A 22,284-nucleotide genomic window follows, 5' to 3' on the forward strand; every position below is an offset into this window, starting at 1 on the left:
CGACTGAAGCAACTTAGCAGCAGCAGCAGCAGCAGGAGTTTTGTGTTATTTCCAAGGCAATCCCTTGAAAAAATTCCTATTGATATTTTTAGAATTACTTATCATGGGAAAATTTAAATATGTAGAAAAGTACACAGACTCATACGATGAACCCCAGTGACCCAGATTCAACAATTATCAGCTCAAGGTCAACTTGTTTCATCTATGCCCTCACCCACTTCCCACCCTGTGGCATCATTTAGAAGCAAATCCTGACACCATATCATTTCAGGCATCAATATTTCAATATGTAACTCTAAAGACAGAGACTTTTTTAAATTATTTTTTAAATAAAATATTATTCTAAAATAATAATATTTTTTATTTTGTATTGGGGTATACTGATTAACAGTGTTGTGATAGTTCTAGGTGAACAGTGAAGGGACTCAGCCATACATATACATGTATCCAATCTCCGCCAAACTCCCCTCCCATCCAGGCTGCCACATAATATTTTTTTTTCAATCTTGAAAACACTTTAATAATAGCCTATTGTGCCTAGTATAAAGACAAGAATTTTAGTATTTTTCATTTTAAAAGACTTTTATCAAACTATAGTTGATTTGCAATACTACATTAGTTTCAGGTATAGAACATAGTGATTCAATACTTTTATAGACTGTTATTGTCCAGTCACTCAGTTGTGTCCAGCTCTGCAAACATTTGTCCTTCCCAGCATATTGTACGTTGCAGCACATTAGGCTTCCCTGGCCTTCACCATCTCCCGGAGCTAGCTCAAACTCATGTCCATCGAGTTGGTGATGCCATCCAACCATCTCCTCCTCTGTCTTCCCCTTTTCCTCCTGCCTTCAGTCTTTCCGAGCATCAGGGTTTTTTCTAATGAGTTGGCTCTTTGCATCAGGTGCCACATAATATTGAGCAGAGTTCCACATGCTACACTGTAGGGACAAGGACTCTTTTTAAAACAAAACATATCCACAGTTCCATTTTTGTTCCTAAAGGTTATTTCATAATTTCAAATACAGTCAGCATATGGTATAGTCAGTAATTCAAACCAGATCACTTTTTGAGGAAAGCTCTCATTTTGCACCAACAGTAAGACAATGTGGTCTGCCTTCCTGTCTGCCGAAGGAAGGGATACAAGTTTAAACAAGGAGGTGCATGTATGCTAAGTCACTTCAGTCGTGTCCAGCTTTGCGATCCCATGGACTGTAGCCCGCCAGGCTCCTCTATCCTTGGGGATTCTCCAGACAAGAATACTGGAGTGGGTTGCCATGCCCTCCTCCAGCGGATCTTCCCGACCCAGGGATCGAACCCACATCTCTTATGTCTCCTGCGTTGGCAGACAGGTTCTTTACCTCTATCACCACCTGGAAAGCCCAAAATGAGGAGAAGGGTGGCCAAAGGAGAATATGATTGTATCTCAATTTGTGAGGACTCTGATTGCAGGTCAAGGGTAGATTAAACAACCATAGAAGGGCCCTGTATCCCAATAGTAGTGGAGCGTCTCAGGAGACTGAATGGCGCTGAGGAGGTGAGCTTGGCCCCAGAGGGGACCAAACTGGGAAACAAAACGAGTCACTCCAGGGTGTCCTCTTTCTCAGACAACTCTCCTCTCTCCCCGCTAGACCTCTAGGCTACTCCTTCCTCAGGAGTAAAGACACGCAACGCTAAAGTTCTTGTTTTCCTCCTTCTCTGTACTAGAAAGGCAGCTCACACTGAGATGGGAATATGTTAATTATCATTGCAAGTTTCCAGGAAAAGGGGCTCCAATTGGGCCAGTTTGGGTTAAGTGGCCATTCTCGGTCCAAACACCAGTGGCTGAGGCAGTGGGATGCACGTTACAGACATGGGCCGTGTGTTTGTTAAGCAGGGCTTACCCATGGGGTCTGGCAGGTGGGCAGAATCTCTGAGAGGTGGCCAAGGACCACTACCCACGGGCTGGGTCATTGCCCAGAGGTGTGGAAAGCAAGGTATCTCTAGAGCTAAGGGATCCACGTGGACCACTGCCCGCAGGTGGGAGGGCAGGTCTCTCTCCCCACGTGACCACAGGGCAGGTAGTCCTCCCCAGGGGAAGGGTGCCGTTTGGGCTGGGCTGTCAGATCCAACAGATCCTCGCTTCCCTCCCCCTCAGCAGGGTTTCAGAACAAAGAATCACCTGCAGTTTCTTCTCCGGGGATCCCAAGGTGAGCCTGTGAGCAAAGGCTTGATCTGCCTCTAGTTCAGTCCTGTCCCATGGCGGGGCAGTGGGGGGTGTGTGCAGGAGAAAATACTTCAACTGCTATGTCTCCAGCCCAACACAGGTGAGACTCCTCGACATGAAAACAGGGCTGAGACAGGTAAAGATGAGGGCACAGTGTCAGATGTGGAGATGAAACACAGCGGGAAGCTTAGAAGGAATTAAAACTAATTGAGCGGAAGTAACTAGACAGCAAGGCCTTCATCTTGATCTTTCTTTCCTTCCTACTTCTTCCTTCCTTCCTTCCTTTTTCCCTCCCTGTTTGCCTCCCCCTCTCCCCTCCCTCCCTGCTTTCCTTTTTTTTTTTTCCCTTCTTTCTTCAGTGTTCCTTAACCTGTGTTTTGAGGACCTTCGGCATAAAGATCACTTGTCAGCTCATTGAAGATTCAGACTCTAAACTTCCTTCCTGGATATTCAGTTTGGCAGCGTTGGGGCCCGGCCTGGGAACCTGCTTTTTTAACAAGTCGGGAGATTCTGACGCGCAACGAGTATGAGAACTGCTTGCTGTGGACAGGAACCCCAGTCAAGTTGCCTCCAGAATGTTCCATTCATTCTTCTGCCTTTGACCAAGATGACTTTTCCCAATATAATTGCTCACATGGTGGTGGTGGTGATGAGTGTAACCAGCACGCCACAGTTGTCAGTGAAGGCATTTAAGTCTACACCCTAAATACCCCTCCTCCTGCCCCGGGAGCCGCCCTAAACAGCTGTCTGTCTCAAGAAAAGCTCAGGAAGTTCTCCTGGGCTCCCAGTCACACCACCATCCCCCCAGTGTGTTTTTTCCCCTCCATCTGACATACTAATATTCTTGGACATGGCATTGGTATTGTGAGTAGACGAATAGAATAATTATGCTTTGAAATTGTACATTGCAATTTTGGAAACCTGAGTTAATGTAACAGTATCTTGATGTGTATATCAAAGCACCTTGTTTGGGAAACATTCTCTCACATTTAGAAAGTACAATGGTCTTTGTAGCCAGTGGTCTAATGGTTAAGACTTCACCTTCCAATGGAGGGGGTGTGGGTTCAGTCCCTGATCAGGCAGCTAAGATCCCACATGCCCCAAGGCTAAGAAACCAAAAACATAAAATCAGAAGCAATATTGTAACAAATTCAATAAAGACTTTAAAAATGGTTGTATAAGAAATCTTAAAAAAAAAAGTACGATGGCTACAAGGAATATCAGAAGTGAGGCAATCTGTTGGTGCAACAGGCTGGTCCTGAAAGAATTATCTCTTATAATTTCTCCTTTTGACAAAAACAGAGTTGTTGAAATACAATTTATGTATCATAAATGTCACTCATTATAAGGATACAGTTGACTTCAGTTTTAGTGAATTTATACATTTATGTACCAACAGCACAATCTGGTGTTTCAACACTTCCATTGACCTGAAAAGTTGCCTTTGCCTGTTTGCTTCCTACTCCCACCTGTGGCCCCAGCAATGCCGATCCACCTTGTCTCTATAATTTTGCATTTGATAGAAATTTTGTCTAAGTGGAATCATCCAGTGTGCAGTCTTTGCATCTGACTACTTCACTTAGTGAAAGCTTCTGAGATCCATATAGGCTGTTCTGTAGATCAGAAGTTTGCTATTTTTTATTGCTGAGTAGTATTCCACCAGGCAGATCCACTCAGTCTCTTGATTTGCTCTCAACTCTCAGAAACAGAATGTTTTCACATTGGTATGGTTGGAGGCTTCCCAGGAGTAGAAACTCCAAGCCTGGACAATTCCTTCCTGCCTCTGCGTTGTCAGTTGAGTAAACCCGCACATCCCTTTGATTGTGCGAGCTGGCAGAGAATATGAGAGGATGGTTTTCTTAGTGTGGGTTCAATACTCAGCTGGTGTTCTCAGATTTCAACTAAAGATATCTAATATTCAGTGAAAAATCATTGTATGTCTTTTTTTATTTAAATTTTTTCCAATTATTTTTTATTTATTTAGTTTTGGTTGCATTGGGTCTTTGTTGCTGCTCACAGGTTTTCTCCAATTGTGGCGAGCAGGGGCTACCCCCTCGTTGTGGTGTGCTGGCTTCTCATTGCAGTGGCTTCTCCTGTTGCGGAGTACAGGCTCTAGGCACACGAACTTCAGTAGTTACAACACGCAGGTTTAGTAGTTGCAGTTCTTGGCCTCCAGAGTGCTGGTTCAGCCGTGGTGGAGCACAGGCTGAGTTGCTCCTCGGCATGTGGAATTTTCCCGGACCAGGAATCGAACCAGTGTCTCTCACGTTAGCAGGCAGATTCTTATCCACTGCACCACCAGGGAAGTCCTGTATATCTTTTTTTTAAAGACATCATTGTTTCCACAAGCTTTTTTCTGAAACATGCTAGTGTCATTTATCAGGTCATAGCACTTATAACATGCCTATGAATTTGATCACAATTTTATATGTATTTTACCATAAGAAGATCAATATAAAACCACGTGCCACATATTTTATAGTTACTTTGATTGTTCAGTTCACAAGATCGGGCTGCAGCCCCTAAACCTGGTAAAAACTTGATATTCTGTGGACGTGCTCTATGCATCTATTTTCGAGTGCATATTCTCTGGTTCAGATATCTTTGTGAGTATACTGCTTTGGAATTATCCACTCAGCTTCCGAGGCATTCTCCAAACACTTTCTGACATAGCCAACATTCCGGGGTATTTGAGGGAGAGCTGAAGCTGAAGCCCTCACCCCACCATCCATTTCCAGCTGCACAGCTGAGCAGCCCAAAGAGGAAAAAGCATCTAGTGGTTTAGAGAATTTAGTTCAGTTTGCCCTGGAGGTCTTTATTTTTAACAGTATGATTAACAATATTTCTGACAACACAGGAAATTAGACACATGTTTACTAGGTGCTTCTTTTGAAAGAGGCACAATGCTAAGGTAACAAAGCAAAGATTTATATACTTCATTCATTAAAAAGAAATTTCAGCACCAACTATGTGCTCAGTGGGGTAGGAGACACAAAGCTGAGTGATTCTCAAATTCAAGGAATGACAGCATACAAGAGGAGATGTGACTTCAGTGTTATTCCTTAGCTGATTTGTGTTTGCTCATGAACTTTCAACATCTACATGATCTTTCTTTGGTTTCGTTGTTCAGTTGCTTAGTTATGTCCCACTCTTTGTGACCCCATGGACTACAGCACACCAGGCTTCCCTGTCCTTCACTATCTCCTAGAGTTGGCTCAAATTCATGTCCATTGAGTCGATGATGCCACCCAACCACATCCTCTGTTGCCCTCTTCTTATCCTTCCCTCAATCTTTCCCAGCATCAGGGGCTTTTTCCAATGAGTTTGCTGTTTGCCACAGGTGGCCAAAGTATTGGAGCTTCAGCTTAAGCATCAGGCCTTCCAATGAATATTCAGGGTTGATTTCCTTTAGGATGGACTGGTTTGATCTTGCTGTCCAAGGTTTGCTTTGGTTTTAGTTTCTGCATTACTCTAGAGACAGAAATCTTTTGCTTCACCAGAATACAAGTTTCTTTGCAATCAGAAGAGCACAAGTTAAGTGGATCCCATTGTTTTCTGAGGATGCATCTAGACATGTTTGCAGTTTAGGAGATCTTTCATCTTAACCTTGATGATACAAAACTTCTGTAACCATCACAGAGGACACACCAAATATTGAGAACAACTTGGGGGCTGATTATGCCTCTGCTGTTAACTAGCAAGGTGACCTTTGGCACCTACTTCAATGTCCCTGGGGCTTTGGCTATTTCATCTGGAGGAAAGGCATGTCAATAAGACTTTAGGTTCTTTATAGCAAGAGGATACCATGAGGCTTTTTTCACTGAGGACACAAATTCCTGTCTAACCCATGTCTAATAATTACTGCCAGGTAAGCTTCCTAAGTGGGCTTCCCTGATGGGCTGTAGTCCATGAAGTCACAAACAGTCAGACACGACTTAGTGATTACACAATAACAGCCTTTGTGACTCAGCTGGTAATGAATCCGCCTGCAGTGAGGGAGACCCAGGTTCCATCCCTGTGTTGGGAAGATCCCCTGGGGAGGGGAAAGGCTAACTACTTCAGAATTCTGGCCTGGAGAATTCCATGGACTATACAGTCCATGCGGTCGCAAAGAGTTGGACACGACTGAGTGATTTTCACTTTGACTTTAAGGCTTTATGACTTTTCCATTCGTTGGGTTTTATACATCTTTTCTTTCCATCAGTTAGTAATGGAGCAAAGTAAACACATTGACATGATTGAAGTCTTAAATACTGACTTTGATGGGGGTATTAATGAGAAAATTAACTTTCATATTTCATGGTTTAGTCGCTCAGTCATGTCCAACTCTTTGCGACCCCATGGACTGTAGCCTACTAGGCTTCTCTGTCCATGGGTATTCTCCAGGCAAGAATACTGGGGTGGGTTGTCATGCCCTCCTTCAGGAGATCTTCCCAACCCAGGGGTCGTACCCATGTCTCCTGCACTGCAGGCAGATTCTTTACGTCTGAGCCACCAGGGAAGTCCATAGACATACATATATCCCTTTGTACCATGAAAATGAGAAAATCAAGCCATTAACGTAGGCAAATTAGAAGACTTTTGGGTTTCAGTGTCATTTCTTCCATTCTCTGCCAACCTTCAGTTTCAAGACTGGTAGACCAGGAAGAAGGTAACAGATTATACTATGTCTCAGTGCCTTGCTGTTATTAAATAAAGGAAACATAAAAATCCCTGTCTTCATAATGTAAAAAGTAGTATTTGTTCATCCTTTATGGTTTAATGATAAATTTCTTAGATAACTACAAAACCTGGGATGAAGTCTTTATGAAGAACAAACCATGATAAAACACCAAAATCATAAAAATTTTAAAATTCTCTACAATTTGATACTGCGAGGACACATGAAATGATGGGCTTAGTCGGGAAGGGCACGCCCTTACACTCAGGCTCACCTCTTGACTGGCTCTCACCCTCAGGCAGAAAAATTAAAACATGAGGCCATTTGTAAAACTTGGAGACTTAAGTACAACCATCAGGCGGGGCTGCCTTTGCCTGGGGTACGGAAGCGGACCCCAGATTATCAGTTCATCAGAGAGGGCTTCCTTGGCACCACAGTACTCCATTTACAGACTGGTTGGCTTCCCCACCCCCACTCCCAGTTCACCTCCCCCTTGGACTTTGCAGGAAGTAAAAAGGAAGCAGCTCAGGGTGCTCCACATTCTGAATTTTTAAACCATTTTTCCTAACACTCAGCCTTGGTCAGCAGGCAGTATGCCTTCTAAGGTAACACTGGGGGACTTCCCTGGTGGTTCAGTGGTGGAGGAGGTACTTTGCAGCATGGAGGCATGGGTTTGATCTCTGCTGGAGGAACTGGAATCCTACACACCTTAGAGCAGCTGGGTCCCCATGCCTCAGTTTGCTGAGCGCATGAATCATACAGCTAGAGAGTCTGTGTGCTGCAGCAAAGACCCCATGTGCTGCAACTAAGACCCAACACTGCCAAACGAATAAATATTAAAAAAAAATAAGTAAAGGTAATACTGGGAACATGCAACCAAATGTCTGGTTGACATGTACTAAGAGCTGTCGCTTTTCCTACCTGCAATAACCGAGTCCTCACCATCCCATTGCTACCTCAGTGCTGCAGTTGAGCTTCCTTAGGTCCTGTCACCCGTATCTTCCTTCCAGGTACCCAACTCTGTATTAGGTATGACCAGAGTCAGTTGCCAGTGCCAGAAAGCACAAAATAACAGACACTTCAGCAATCGTAGTGGGGCCTTCCTGGTGGCTCAGTCAGTAAAGAACTCACCTGCCAATGCAGGAGACAAGGGTTTGATTCCTGGGTCGGGAAGATCCCCTGGAGAAGGAAATGGCAAGCCACTCCAGTATTCTTGCCTGGAGAATCCCACAGACAGAAGAGCCTGGTGGGCTACAGTTCATGGGGTGGCAAACAGTCAGACACCCCTGAGCGACTGAAAAACAACAAGGCAAGTGTGTTATTTTTCTCGCGACTGCTGTAGCAAATTACCACAATCTCAGCGACTGGCTTAAAACAACACACATTCACTCTGTTACACAGTTCCAGAGCTCTGAGTCTGAAATGAGAATTCTGCAACTAAAATCCAAGTTCATGAGCTCCTTCCGGAGGCTCCAGGGGAGAGACTGTTTCCTTGCCTTTTCCAGTTTCTATGGGCATTTCTAGAGCCTATATTCTTTGGTTTATGGCTCTTTTTTCCATTTTCAAGGTGCATCTCTCCAACCTTAGCTGCTTCCATCAGTGCACCCCATTTTCCAGTATCTGAGGTTCTGACCTCCCTCTTCTAAGGACCCTTTTAATTACCTTGAGTCCACCTGGGAAATCCAGGCTAATCTCCCTGCTTCAACTTGCTTGACTTAATGACAGCTGAAAAGTCTCTCTGTCAGGTAACACATTCTTCTAGACTTTCTGCACGTTTTTTGTTTATTTAATTTAGAGACTTATCTTGCATGTATTTTGTTTGCCTGTTTCTCACAGCTGCAATCATATTACAGATAAAATTCTGAATTCTTCAATTTTCATTTGAGCACAACTATTTTTCTATGTTAGCATATGATCTGCATAACCATATTATTTAGCTTCTGACATCAATTTCTGCAAACATAATTTATATAAAATAAAACATATCCACCACGCATATGGAAGTCTGGAGTGCTGCAGCCCATGGGGTCGCAAAGAGTGGACACAATTGAGCGACTGAACCACCACCATGGATGTACAGTTTGAGGAGCTTTAAAGCTTTAACATGAATAACCCGTCTATCTCCCACTCAAGATAAAGATTATTTCCTTCATCTTAAAAAGTCCCTCCTACCTGTAGTCAGCCCCCCAATCACCTCACAGGTATCCACTGATCCATTTTATGTCTCCACTGCTTGGTTTTTGCCTGTGTGCAACTTATGTTAAGTATGTAGTCTTAAGAGTCGGCTTCTTCTGCTCAGCGTGTCTTAAGATTCATCCTTGCTGTTGCTTGTGTCAATAACTTGTTTTTTTGTATGGATAAGTAGTGGTCTACTGTGCTGATATACTATCTGTGTGTCCACTCATCACTTAATGAAAATTTCAGTCACTTCCAATTTTTGTCTATTATGAATAATGTTACTATGAACATGCAAGTACAAGTCTTTGTGTAAACACACGTTTTCATTTTCTTGGGTAAACACCTAGGATCATGTTACACCATATCAGAAGTGTATGTTTAGCTTTACAAGAAATTGCCAAATTGTTTTAAAACCGTTTTACAAAATGTTTGTTTCATTTTGCATTCCCATCAGCAAGTGAAGGTGCCAGTTTCTCCACAACCTCACCCACACTTGGTATAGACGAACTCTTTCATTTTAGCCATGCTTATTGCATAGTATATCTTGGTGTGATTTTTTTTGGTTCTCTTTGGTCATGCCATACAGCCTGTGGGATCTTCATTCCCTGACCAGGGATGGAATCCATGCCTGGTGAATTGGAAGCATGGAGTCTTAACCCCTGGACCACCAGGGAAGTCTCTCTTGGCATGATTTTAATTTGCATTCCCCTAATAGTTAAAGGTGCTGATCATTTTTTTTTTTTTTTTAATTATTATTTTTATTTGCCTGCACTGGGTCTTAGTTGCAGTATGTGGGATCTAGTTCCCTGGCCAGGGATCGAACCTGGGCCCCCTGCATTGGGAGCACAGAGACTTAGCCACCGGACCACCAGAGAAGTCCCAAGATGCTGATCATCTTTAAGTGTGCTTATTGGCTATTCATATTTTCTCTCTTGTGAAGTGCCTACTGAAGTTTCTTGACCATTTATTAATATGGTTGTTTGTTAGGCAATACAAATCCTCCAACTTCGTTCTTCTTTTTCAAAATTATGTTGGCTACTTTGGGTTCTTTGTGTTATCATAAAAATTTTTTAATTAGTTTGTCCATTTTTATCAAAAAGGCTACTGAGTTTATTGAAGAGGGTTGCATCAAGTAGAAGAATGGACATTTAATGATATTTAGTCTTGTACTCCAAAAACATGGAAAATTTCTCCATCAATTTGGTTATTCTATTACTTTTGATAGCTTATGGTGAAAGATGTTGGATTTGTGATCTCCAAAGAAGAAGATTTAGCTTTGGGACCAGGGACCAGGCTTGATCACTCAAGAGCTATTGTTTAGCAGAATTTTATTAAAGTGAAAAAAGAGAGAGAAAGCTTTTGATATAGACATCAGAAGGGGGACAGAGAGTGCCCCCACTCGCTACTCTTATCAAGGCCTTCTATACTTTTACCAGATCCATGCCCCAACAAATCCTGAAAGATGATGCTGTGAAAGTGCTGCACTCAATATGCCAGCAAATTTGGAAAACTCAGCAGTGGCCACAGGACTGGAAAAGGTCCGTTTTCATTCCAATCCCAAAGAAAGGCAATGCCAAAGAACGTTCAAACTACCGCACAATTGCACTCATCTCACATGCTAGTAAAGTAATGCTCAAAATTCTCCAAGCAAGGCTTCAGCAATACATGAACCGTGAACTTCCAGATGTTCAAGTTGGTTTTAGAAAAGGCAGAGGAACCAGAGATCAAATTGCCAACATCCGCTGGATCATCGAAAAAGCAAGAGAGTTCCAGAAAAACATCTATTTCTGCTTTATTGACTATGCCAAAGCCTTTGACTGTGTGGATCACAATAAACTGTGGAAAATTCTGAAAGAGATAGGAATACCAGACCACCTGACCCACCTCTTAAGAAACCTATATGCAGGTCAGGAAGCAACAGTTAGAACTGGGCATGGACCAACAGACTGGTTCCAAATAGGAAAAGGAGTACGTCAAGGCTGTATATTGTCACCCTGCTTATTTCACTTACATGCAGAGTACATCATGAGAAATGCTGGCAATCAAGATTGCCGGGAGAAATATCAATAACCTTAGATATGCAGATGATACTACCCTTATGGCAGAAAGGGAAGAGGAACTAAAAAACCTCTTGATGAAAGTGAAAGAGGAGAGTGAAAAAGTTGGCTTAAAGCTCAACATTCAGAAAACTAAGATCATGGCATCTAGTCCCATCACTTCATGGGAAATAGATGGGAAAACAGTGGAAGCAGTGTTGGACTTTATTTCTTGGGGGCTCCAAAATCACTGCAGGTGGTGACTGCAGCCATGAAATTAAAAGATGCTTACTCCTTGGAAGGAAAGTTATGACCAACCTAGATAGCATATTAAAAAGCAGAGACATAACTTGGCCAACAAAGGTTCGTCTAGTCAAGGTTATGGTTTTTCCAGTGGTCATGAATGGATGTGAGAGCTGGACTGTGAAGAAAGCTGAGTGCCGAAAAATTGCTGTTTTTGAACTGTGGTGTTGGAGAAGACTCTTGAGAGTGCCTTGGACTGCAAGGAGATCCAACCAGTCCATCCAAAAAGAGATCAGTTCTGGGTGTTCACTGGAAGGACTGAAGCTGAAAGGATGCTGAAGCTGAAACTCCAATACTCTGGCCACCTGATGTGAAGAGTTGACTTATTGGAAAAGACCCTGATGCTGGGAGGGATTGGGGGCAGGAGGAGAAAGGGACGACAGAGGATGAGATGGCTGGATGGCATCACCGACTCGATGGAAATGAGTTTGAGTAAACTCCGGGAGTTGGTGATGGACAGGGAGGCCTGGTGTGTTGCAATTCATGGGGTCGCAAAGAGTCGGACTGAGTGACTGAACTGAACTAAACTGCCCCAACATACATCTTAAATTAATAAGATTAGAACTAACAACAGAAAGGTTTTATCAGACCCACTCCCACAACATAGCCTGGAGATAACAAGATTAGTCAGAAGGTTCTTGCTAAGGAGAAACAAGTCCTCAGGCAAGATACATTGTTATACTAAGTCAAAGCAATATAGAAAAAAACTTTGTCCCTCCCCCTCCCCGCCATGGGGTGGGAATTCCCACCCCATGCTTTATTATTTATTTACGGTTATTATTTATTTACAGTTAAAGCGAGTCACATGTGCGAACACCTGTAAAATACAGCCTAGGTCTGCCCTTCCCACTTGCTGATTTCTTGTCAGGATTTTTCTGGCTATTCTTGACTATTAATTATTACAAACAAACTATATAATAAATCTGCCTGGCTCCCAAAATAAAGAGAAGATGGTATTTTTATTGGCATTGCTTTAAAATTGTAAATTAAATAGAAGAAAATTAACATTTTGGTGATGTTGAACCTTCCTATTCAAGCCCATGATGTTTTTTCTTCCTTCAAATCTACTGGTAAATCTTTTGCAAGATATTACTAGTTTTCCTCACATAGATTTTTCATATTTTTTAAATGTATATGCCCGACTTGTTTTATCATTTCCTGAGCTCTTTAATCCTGACATGGCTTTTTGGAGACGATGGGATAAGAGGACTTATGGGGAGATAGCAAAATCTAAATAAATTTTTCTTATAAATATCAAGTCATTTAGCCTAATATGATTTACTGAATAATCCTCTGGTCTCTACAGATCTGTGATACGTATTCTACCATATATTAAAATATTATATACTAATAGAGTATGTGATATAATAATATTATGTACTAATATATTGGGATCCATTCTGAGCTATCCTGTCCAATAGGTCTTATGACAGAATAATGTGGTTTTAACTCTTATAGCTTTGTTATGTTTTGTGCTAAGTAGGGCTCTTTTCCCAAAATTCATAGGTTCATTAAGTTTCCTCATTAAAAACTGTATTGAGAGGAACGAATTAAACCTAAAATTTAGTTTTTATAAGACTGGACATTTTAAAGTATTTAGATTTCCTATTCAGAAATACTATACATCTCTCCATTTTTCAAAATGCTTATATCTTAATTCAGCCTTATAGCTTTATTCATGTAACTCAAGTGTATATTACATTTCAAGTATTTTAGGTTCTTATTGCTATTGAGAATATAATCCCTATTTTCATTTTATTTTCTAACTGGTTATTGCTGTTAAGTAGAAATGCTTATAGATTTTTGAATATGTAGCTGTTTGAAAATTTACAGGCACAACATACAAATGGCCAAAAAAGTGACAACTTTCATTTCTCTATAAATTAACCCAGTTTAGCTCTCTAGCAATCATTTCTACTGAGGATGGGAAAAAAATCAGTCTCACTATTCAGCTGGAACTCAACTGACAGTGTCTTGCCTTCTCCCTTCACATTCTCATCTCCCTCTTGCGTTCCTGCTGAAGTCTTTTCCCTGGGATGAAAGAGGCATGGGTTCAAAAACACCCTGTACCCATAAAAACAGAAATACAGATCACTGAAACAGGAGAGCAAGTCCAGAAATAAACCCACACATCTAATCTATGACAAAGGAAACAAGAACACACAACAGAGAAGACAGTCTCTTCCATAAGCGCTGCTGGGAAAGCTGGACAGCTACACGTAAAAGAGTGAAATTAGGGGCTTCCCTGGTGGCTCCGTGGTAAAGAATCTGTCTGCCAATGCAGGACACTCGGGTTCGATCCCTGAGTCTGGGAAAATCCCACATGCCACAGAGCGACTAAATCCAAGCACCACAACTACTGAGCCTGTACTGTAGAGTCTGGGAGCCACAGTGACTGAGCCTGAGCACCCTAGAGCCTGTGCTCCACAAGAGAAGCCCCCAAAATGAGAAGCACCTCGTCACACACCACAAGAAATGAGACCCTGCTTGTCACAACTAGAGAAAAGCCCACACAGCTACAAAGACTCAGCACAGCCAAAGTAAAATAAATAAAAAAATTTTTAAAGTGTTTAAAAAAAGAAGAGTGAAATGAGAAGACTCCCTAACACTATACATAAAAAGAAACTCAAAATGGATTAAAGACCTAAACGTATGGCTGGATACTACAAAACTTACAAAGGAAAACATGGGCAGGACACTCTGACATAAATTGCAGCAAGATCTTTTTTGACCCATCTTCTAAGAGTAATGAAAACAAAAACAAAAAATGAACAAATGGGACCTAATTAAACTTAAAAATCTTTTGCACAGCAAAGGAAACCATAAACAAAATGAAAAGATAACTCTCCGGATTCGAGAAAATACTTGCAAATGAAGCAACTAATAAGGGATTTATCTCCAAAACATACAAACAGCTCATACAGCTCCATATTGAAAAAGCAAACAACCCAATAAAGAGTCTTAACCACTCTACCACCAGGAAAGTTCCAATAACCCTAAATATTTTTGTGGTATACATATTTTTTTTTACTAAAAAAACTTTCCAGGTGGCACAGTGGTAAAGAATTCACCTGCCAATGCAGGAGACGCAGGAGCCACAGGTTCAGTCCCTGGGTGGGGAAGATCTCCTGGAGGAGGACATGGTAACTCACTCCAGCATTCCTGCCTGGAGGATCCCAGGGACAGAAGAGCCTGGCGGGCTACAGTCCATGGTGTCACAGAGTCAAAGGTAGAGCCTAATTCCCCTTCCTTCTAGTGTGGGCTAGAATTAGCGACTCTCTTCTAGCGGACAGAAGAAATGTAATGAGAGAAGTCAGGCCACACAAGCCACTCTGGCTCGATGCTTGCTCTCCCAGTTCTCATCTGTTCTGGGAGAAGTCAGCTGTGTGGGCTCCCTAGCCGCCTATGAAGAGTCCTACCTGATGAGGCCTCCAGCCCACAGCCACGTGAGGGAGCCATCTTGGATCTTCCAGCTTTAGTCAAGTCTTCGGATGACTGTGGCCCTGACATCACGACTTCTACTACCTGAGACATTAAGCCAGAAAAATCCAATGAAGCTGCTCCTAAGTTCACGACCCAATTTAAACTACTAACTGTTGGGGTAATTTGTTATGTACAGTAGATACTAATATAGGGAGCTTTGGAGCTGCAATTGTCCCAAACTGGGGTGAGGGAAAGAGGTCTTTATGCCCCAAATTGACTAGTCTTTACATATGGGCTGTCCCCACCACCATCCAAGGGACCACAACTTTGGGGAAAGCAGTTTTCTCCAACTGAGAGTAAGTATTGAAGAGTGACTTAAATGAGAGATGCTGAAAGCAATACTCTAAGTCAGGGAACATGTCCTTCAGTCCTGAAAGAAGGGTCTGAACAGAGCATCACAGCGTCCACTAAAAGATGTTCAGTGAGCCCTCTCCTCTAGTCCCAGAGAGGCACTAAGGTCACGGCTGAAAACAACACCTTACCCCATCTTCTAACAAAAGATGCCACAATCAGAGACAAGCACGTTCCCCAGGGATTAATAACAGCTTCAGATCTGGCCCAGCTTCCATGAAACACTTTTTCAATCCTCTCTGCAGTTTATATAGGAAGGCAGGGGAAGGAATCAAAGGAGGTGGCTGGCCTTGTGGAACACACAGAGTCTCTGGTGGGAAGAGATGTAATGGGGGAGGCTGTAAGATAACCTCTCCTTGATACCAGCAGGGGCTCCCAGCAGGAGAGGCAGGTGTTCCACTCCCTACTTGCAAACCTGTCTAGGCAGCATTCTTGCTGATTAATTTGTCTGTATTTCAAAAGGCAGGAAGAGGATTGAAGGGAGATGGCAAGGTGGAAACCAGAGACCGCGGGGCAGCTTCCAGTCTGGTCCTGTTGTGTGGCAAGGATGTGTGTTTCTCAAGAGTCAGAGGGACTCAGTGGCAGATAAATGGTCTCTGGCTGCCTTGCTGGACCCTCACCCAGAAGACTGGTATCCTGCTGGGAGTTGGCAGTGGGGTGATGGTCAAGATCAAGCTGGAAGCAGATCTTCCATGAAATCATACAGAGAGGACAAGGCCCTTCAGGCCTTCCCATATGTGTTATCCAAAGGGCCAGTTATTCAGAGAAGCAAGGATCCACTAAAAAATAACTCTAGCAGTGGAAGATTAGATATTTGCCTCAACAGAGAAGCCAGGCCTTGAAGAGATACTAAGGAAGTGTTTAAGAGTCAGAACCATGACTTGTACCTTTATACCCTCAGAATCTAAGGTCCCACTCAAGCCGGGAGATTGGCACTTTGACAGGGTCTGATGTTCAGTAACTGAAACCGACCAGGTCACGGTGTCACCCAAGGGGTGCTTAAGGGATAGAAGAGGTTCAAAAGAGCAGTGACTGGAGAAAAAAAAATGGACTGTTCTTTTCGGAAGCCATCACATTGAGAGCAGTTCAACAAACTGATTATACTTATAACTGCTGGAGCTAGAGCACTTCACAGTGCAGCAGGGTTGGGTGAAGATTGTGTACAACCCACACAGACGAGTGAAACACAGTCCACTTGTCTTCTGTGAACCAGAAATGTTGGGTTGCGCAACAACTATAAAGCAGGTTTGCTGAAGCCAACAAGTCTGGAATGTGTATCTTTTGTTTGTTTTCCTGTACTGTCTACTGGGATTAACACTTTACCATTTGGAAATGCTGGGTGAGACTGGCAGAGAAGGTCCCACTTCTTGAATTGCAAATAGACTAGACAGCGATTAGTAAGTCCCTAATGAATTGTTTTTAGAATTGCTGAGTTTGAGCTGCCAGGGAAGTTACCCCAGACCACAACCGAAGCCCTGGGGGGCAGAGAGGAGCTGAAAACTGAGATCTGAATATTGGGAAATACCTGTTATCAACCTTCAAAAGCAACTGTAGCTATAGCACCGTCACGGCTGTCCTAGAAAACACCTTACATTTTCATGAGTGAAGTACTCGTCAGAGTCAGGAAACCGTTTTACAGAAAAATTCTCACATGATCCTGAAAGTAACGTACTTTTAAGAAAAAAAGAAAATCGGAATCGAAGAATCTTAAAAATCAAAAAGCACTTCTTCGCTGTATTAAGTCAGGGACCAAAACAGTTAAAAATACGCCTGTCTTATTAGAAAGCCCCCTGTTTAAAACCTTGGAATTTTATGTCAATAAACGTAGTCGGCTGTTCTGCCTGGAGGCAGTCCTTCCGGAAAGCCATACGTTTCTTGTGTCCAGGTGAGGGGGCTCGCTGAGAATGAAAAAACTAGGCAGGTCCCTCTCAGCTTCGAGGTTATACATTTCCACGCACCGCCGAGACGCGCGGCACGAATATGAATATTCAACGCCTCGTCCAGGGCGCGCGTCGGTGGGAGTACCCACAAGCCCCCGCGGCCCGGCGGGGCGGGGCCAGGCCGCCCGCGCTCCCTGAAGACCTCGGTGCCCGCCGGCGGGGTGGAAGCCCGCCAATCAGCGCTTTGCAGGCTGAAAGCGCGGGGCTGTGGAAAGGGCGGGGAGGACGGCCTCGTCGAGGATGGACACAAGGCCTGTGTCCTCAGCACCGCCGGAAGGAAGCGGGGGGTGGGGGGACTAGAGGCAACTAGAGGAAAGGATTAGAAGAGAAGGCAGTCTCCATTATCACCTCCTTAAAGGCAACGCGGTAGCGTAACTCCGCTTCGCGCCGCACAGCCTGACGGGAGCCTCAGCCTGCGGGTACGGGCTGCGCCTTCGGCGCGCCTCCGGCCCCGCCCCCTCCCGCGGGGCACGCCGGGAGAGCCGAGTTTACCTCCTCCCCCTGGTCAACGGGCGAGAAGAAGAGGCATTTCCGGCCTCAAGGCTGGTCTTTACGGAAGGGGTGGGGTTTCCTCGATCCCGCCCCTCACGCCCGGGGGAGGCCGGGCCAAGAGTGACAGTCCTCGACCCGCGCTAAGGCCCGCCCTTGCGCCGGAAGGAAGAAGGATGGGGGAGGGGGGAAGTCGTACTGGCCGCGGGAGCGGGGGTCACGTGACACAGCTGCGGGCGGGGAGAAGAAAGGGGTGGGGCCCCGGGCGGAGGGGCGGGGCGAGCCCTCCTCGCCGTTCGGTCACGCGCGGCAGGAAGTGGTGCGCCAGGCGGAGTATTAGCGATGGGGACCACCCTGGACATTAAGATTAAAAGAGCGAACAAGGTTTATCACGCTGGGGTAAGTAGGGGGGTGGGCGGGCCTGCAGGTTCTGTGGTCTCCCCGGGTCTGGCACACTTCTGAGTTTTCCTGGGCGGGTGCGTCCGGGTCAGGTGGGAGCAGCCAGGTGCATCCTCCCCAGGTGCGTCCCCCGCCAGGTGCGTCTCGCCTGCACGGCTGACTGCTCTGCAGCGGCGTCCGCCGGGGTCGCCGCCGCGGTTGGGGGGCGTGTAGGGCGCCTGGGCTGCAGCGCTTAACCGTCTGGCCCCTTGGACATCCAGCCCGGCTGGGGGCTTGAGCGGTGACTTAGCACTGCGGTCGGAGGAGCTCGACCAGCAGACGCTCGGTTCCTCGCTAGTAAGAGGAATGCAAAGGTCTAGGGCCAGAAAGGCAGATGTAACCTTGGAAGCAGAAATACACCGTAGGCCATACAAAAGTTACTCGTTTCTCTGGTTTTGGGGACGGAAGGAATTGCATGTTAAAATGCAAATTAAAAAAAAAAAATCTTAACGATGCCATGAACAAGTTTTGTGCCACTGGCCACTTTTATCTCCTCGGGCGCCCGTTTGCTTGTTTGCCAAAGGAAAATGCAAGGTTTTTCTCCCACTAACTCGGGCAATCTCAGCCCTTACTGTAACTAAATCAGAATCCATCGCCCTGGCAATTTACACTGACCGGAGTCTCATACCTAGAGACCCCTGTGATTCTGGCCCCTGTGCAGCCAGGGTTGAAATCGCAGCCACCTCTGAGAGAGTGTGGAATAAAACTGAGAGGAGTGGCTGGTCAGGTGAATGCAGCGAGGGCTCAAAAGGGATGCTTAAATTCTTTGGGGGCAAGACCATTGAGGAAACCTCACGTTTACACAGATGCAAGATAATTTGGTCATCTCTAGATTATTAATTACAAAGGGAAAAAGCTACGTTTATAGTGCAGGAATCTTACAGTCCCTGTCCTAACCGAGACCAGCGGTGATACCACCTTATCGCCACAATTGACACATTCTCGGACTATAATAGAGGATTCTGGTAGGAAGCACGGAAGACACAGCTCAGCTCTGTGGTGTTTCTGCCCAACCTGCGTCACTTTACTCGGTTCATAGGGAAACAGGCGTATTCAAAACTGAGGAACATTCTGTGCATTTATTGGCCTGGATTCTTCAAATATGTCAGTGTCATTAAAAAGACAGGACAACTTTTTTTTAAGATTCAAGAGATGACAGGGATATAACAACCGAATATGATACCTAATTTTTGATAAATTTGAATATGGGGTATATGTTAAGTAAGAGCTTTAAATACCCCCAGTCTGATGTTCATATTTCGGTTATGTGGGCGAATGCTCTACATGCTGAAGTATTTAGGAGTGAAGTGTAATAATAACTAAATTTTAAATGGCCTGGTCATAACGTGTCTGTGTGTGCATGTGGGGAGAAAGAAAGCAACAGCGCCAACATGTTAACAGTTGCTGACTCTGCTTGAAAGCCTTGTGGGTCTAATTTAATGCCTTTAAAAAAAAAAAAGCTTTATTGAGATCTAATACCATAAAATTCACTCTTTTCGAGTGTATAATTCAATGGTTTTAGTATATTCAGAGTTGTGCAACCGTCACACCCATCTAATCTTAGAACATTTTTATCACCCCCTCCCCAGAAGAAACACCGCACCCAGAATCCTTCATTCCTCATTCCCTCTCCCTCTTAGATCCAGGCAATCACAGATCTGTTTTCTGTCTCAGTGGATTTGCCTAATTAGGACAAGGTCAGGTATATAGGATTGTACAATCTGTGGTCTTTTGTGACGGACTTCTTTCACTTATGCATGAACTTTGAATACATTATGCTGTTGTAGCCCGTATCAGTTCCTCATTTGTTTTCATGGCTCAGTAGTATTCTGTTGTGTGGATATGTCACATTTTATTTATCCATTCATCTGTTGATGGACATTTGGGTGGTTTTCATTTTTTGACTATTATGATTAATGCTACCGTGAACAGCATTAATCTAATACAGGTTTTTGTGTGAACATACGTTCCATTTCTCTTGGATATATACCTCGGAGTGGATTTGCTGGGTAATATGCTAACTTTGGCTCAGTGGTAAAGAACCCAGCCATCAGTGCAAGAGATGCGGGTTCAATCCCTGGGTCAGGAAGATCACTGGGGAAGGAAATGACAATCCACTCCAGTCTTCTTGCCTGGAAAATCCCATGGACAGAGGAGCCTGGCGGGCTACAGTTCATGGGGTTGGGTGTGACTTAGTGACTCAACAACACTAACTTTATATTAGGTATTTGAGGGCCTTCCAAATAGTTTTCTGAAGCACCTGCACAGTTTTACGTTCTTACCGTTAGTGTGTGAGGGTTTCGGTACTTTGTATTCTCGTAACTTTTCTGTAGCTTGGAAAATACCAAAAGTAAGAATTGGGAAGACTTCCCTGGTGGTCCAACCGTTAAGAGTCTATGCTTCCACTGCAGGGGTCCGAGGGTTCAGTCCCTGGTCAGGGAACTAAGATCCCGAATGCTGTACAGTGAAGCCAAAAGGTGAAAAAATAAATGAATCAGAAAAAGGGGGGGGGGAGGCAGTGACAGGCAATATGTATATTTAGTTTTAATACTTATTATTTTCATTCAAAAGGTAACACATTTTATTCCAAGATGTTACAGCAACTGAGATGTTTTCTGTGTTTTAAAGTATGGTAGAAGTAATAAAAGTTTGGTTCAGTCGCCCAGTCCTGTCCGACTCTTTGTGACCCCACAGACTGCAGCACACCAGGCTTCCCTGTCCATCACCAACTCCCGGAGCTTATTCCAACTCATGCCCATGGCATTGGTGATGCCATCCAACCATCTTATCCTCTGTCATCCTCTTCTCCGCCCACCTTCTATTTTAGCATCAGGGTCTTTTCCAAGGAGTCAGTTCTTCGTATCAGGTAGCCAAAGTATTGGAGTTTCAGCTTCAGCATCAGTCCTTCCAATGAATATTCAGGACTGATTTCCTTTAGGATTGACTGCTTGGATCTCCTCGCTGTCCAAGGGACTCTCAAGAATCTTCTCCAACACCACAGCTTAAAAGCATCAACTCTTCAGCACTCAGCTTTCTTTAAAGTCCAACTCTCACATCCATACATGACCGTTGGAAAAACCATAGCCTTGTCTAGATGGGCCTTTGTTGGCAAAGGAATGAAAACAAGTGATGCAAAGTACATTTGAAAAAGATGAAGAACTGGAATCATCCCTTTGACCCACCCGGAAGTCTAAGGCACCCAGGACCTCTCCTGGGGGGGTGCTGGGTGGAAGGTGGTGCCAGCCCCGCCCCTCCTGTGCACACCCCTTCGTGTGAGGATTAGGGACAGGTTCTGCACCTGTTGGCATATGACTTCCCAGTCTTCGGTCACTTTTACACTTAAATGTGTGTTACAGTAAGTGCATTATAAAAGGAGACCTCATATGGCGAGTGTGAAAGAAAAGCCAGTGTCGCTTCTCCTAATAGAGGTTGCAGTGTACATTTGACCCTTGAACAAAGCGAGGGGTAAAGCTGCTGACCCCTCCCCCCTGCAATCGAAAATCTGCATATAACTCTTGACTCCCCCCAAACTTAACCACCAATAAACTGCTGTTGACCAGAAGCCTTACTGATAACATACACAGTTAACACATGTTTTGTGTGTTGTAGGTATTATATACTGTATGTTTACAATAAAGCAAGCTAGAGAAAAGGAAATGTTATTTAGAAAATCATAAGGAAGAGAAAATACATTTATAAGGTGTTGTACTGTATTTATCAATACCATAGTTTGTCTCTTTACAAAGTGAATCACCTGTCAGCATCTGCATCAGTATTGTCTCATATGGTCCAAAACGCTGTAGATTATTTCAGTCAGTTCAGTCACTCAGTCGTGTCCAACTCTTTGTGACCCCACGAACCGCAGCACGCCAGGCCTCCCTGTCCATCACCAACTCCCGGAGTTTACTCAAATTTATGTCCATTGAGTCGGTGATGCCATCCAACCAGCTCATCCTCTGTCATCCCCTTCTCCTCCTGCCTTCAATCTTTGCCAGCATCAGGGTTTTTTCGAATGAGTCAGTTCTTCGCATCAGGTGGCAAAAGTATTGGAGTTTCAGCTTTAGAATCAATCCTTCCTATAGATGGTATATGAATTACTAGCTTGCTCCTTGGAAGGAAAGTTACGACCAACCTAGATAGCATATTAAAAAGCAGAGACATTACTTTGCCAACAAAGGTCCGTCTAGTCAAGGCCATGGTTTT

The 22,284-nt window shown here is 44.1% G+C and overlaps 1 protein-coding gene and 2 long non-coding RNA genes across 3 annotated transcripts in view; 1 reads left to right on the forward strand and 2 right to left on the reverse strand.

The window, feature by feature from the left end:
• Window positions 1–8,043, reverse strand: part of LOC122676033 — a 35,537-nt gene extending 27,494 nt beyond the window's left edge. Inside the window, exons 1-2 of the long non-coding RNA XR_006335396.1 lie at window positions 7,995–8,043; window positions 7,785–7,883 (exon numbers count right to left, since the gene is read on the reverse strand). This is a non-coding gene — a long non-coding RNA (uncharacterized LOC122676033). The remainder of the gene's footprint in view (window positions 1–7,784; window positions 7,884–7,994) is intronic.
• Window positions 8,044–8,129: 86 nt separating this feature from the next.
• LOC122675306 lies at window positions 8,130–17,608 on the reverse strand. Its single transcript, XR_006335231.1, has 3 exons — window positions 17,503–17,608; window positions 14,800–14,905; window positions 8,130–8,157 (listed from the first exon to the last, which is right to left on the reverse strand). It is a non-coding gene; the product is annotated as an uncharacterized LOC122675306 (long non-coding RNA).
• A 296-nt stretch (window positions 17,609–17,904) lies between these two features.
• The window catches only part of VPS26C (VPS26 endosomal protein sorting factor C), a 35,855-nt gene continuing 31,475 nt past the window's right edge, over window positions 17,905–22,284 (forward strand). The window contains exon 1 of the mRNA XM_043874636.1: window positions 17,905–18,042. Within this exon, the coding sequence (XP_043730571.1) occupies window positions 17,986–18,042 (57 nt within the window). The 5' untranslated portion in view covers window positions 17,905–17,985. The remainder of the gene's footprint in view (window positions 18,043–22,284) is intronic.

This window comes from Cervus elaphus, chromosome 19 (assembly GCF_910594005.1).
Source record: "Cervus elaphus chromosome 19, mCerEla1.1, whole genome shotgun sequence".
In the NCBI taxonomy this organism is placed as follows: domain Eukaryota; kingdom Metazoa; phylum Chordata; class Mammalia; order Artiodactyla; family Cervidae; genus Cervus; species Cervus elaphus.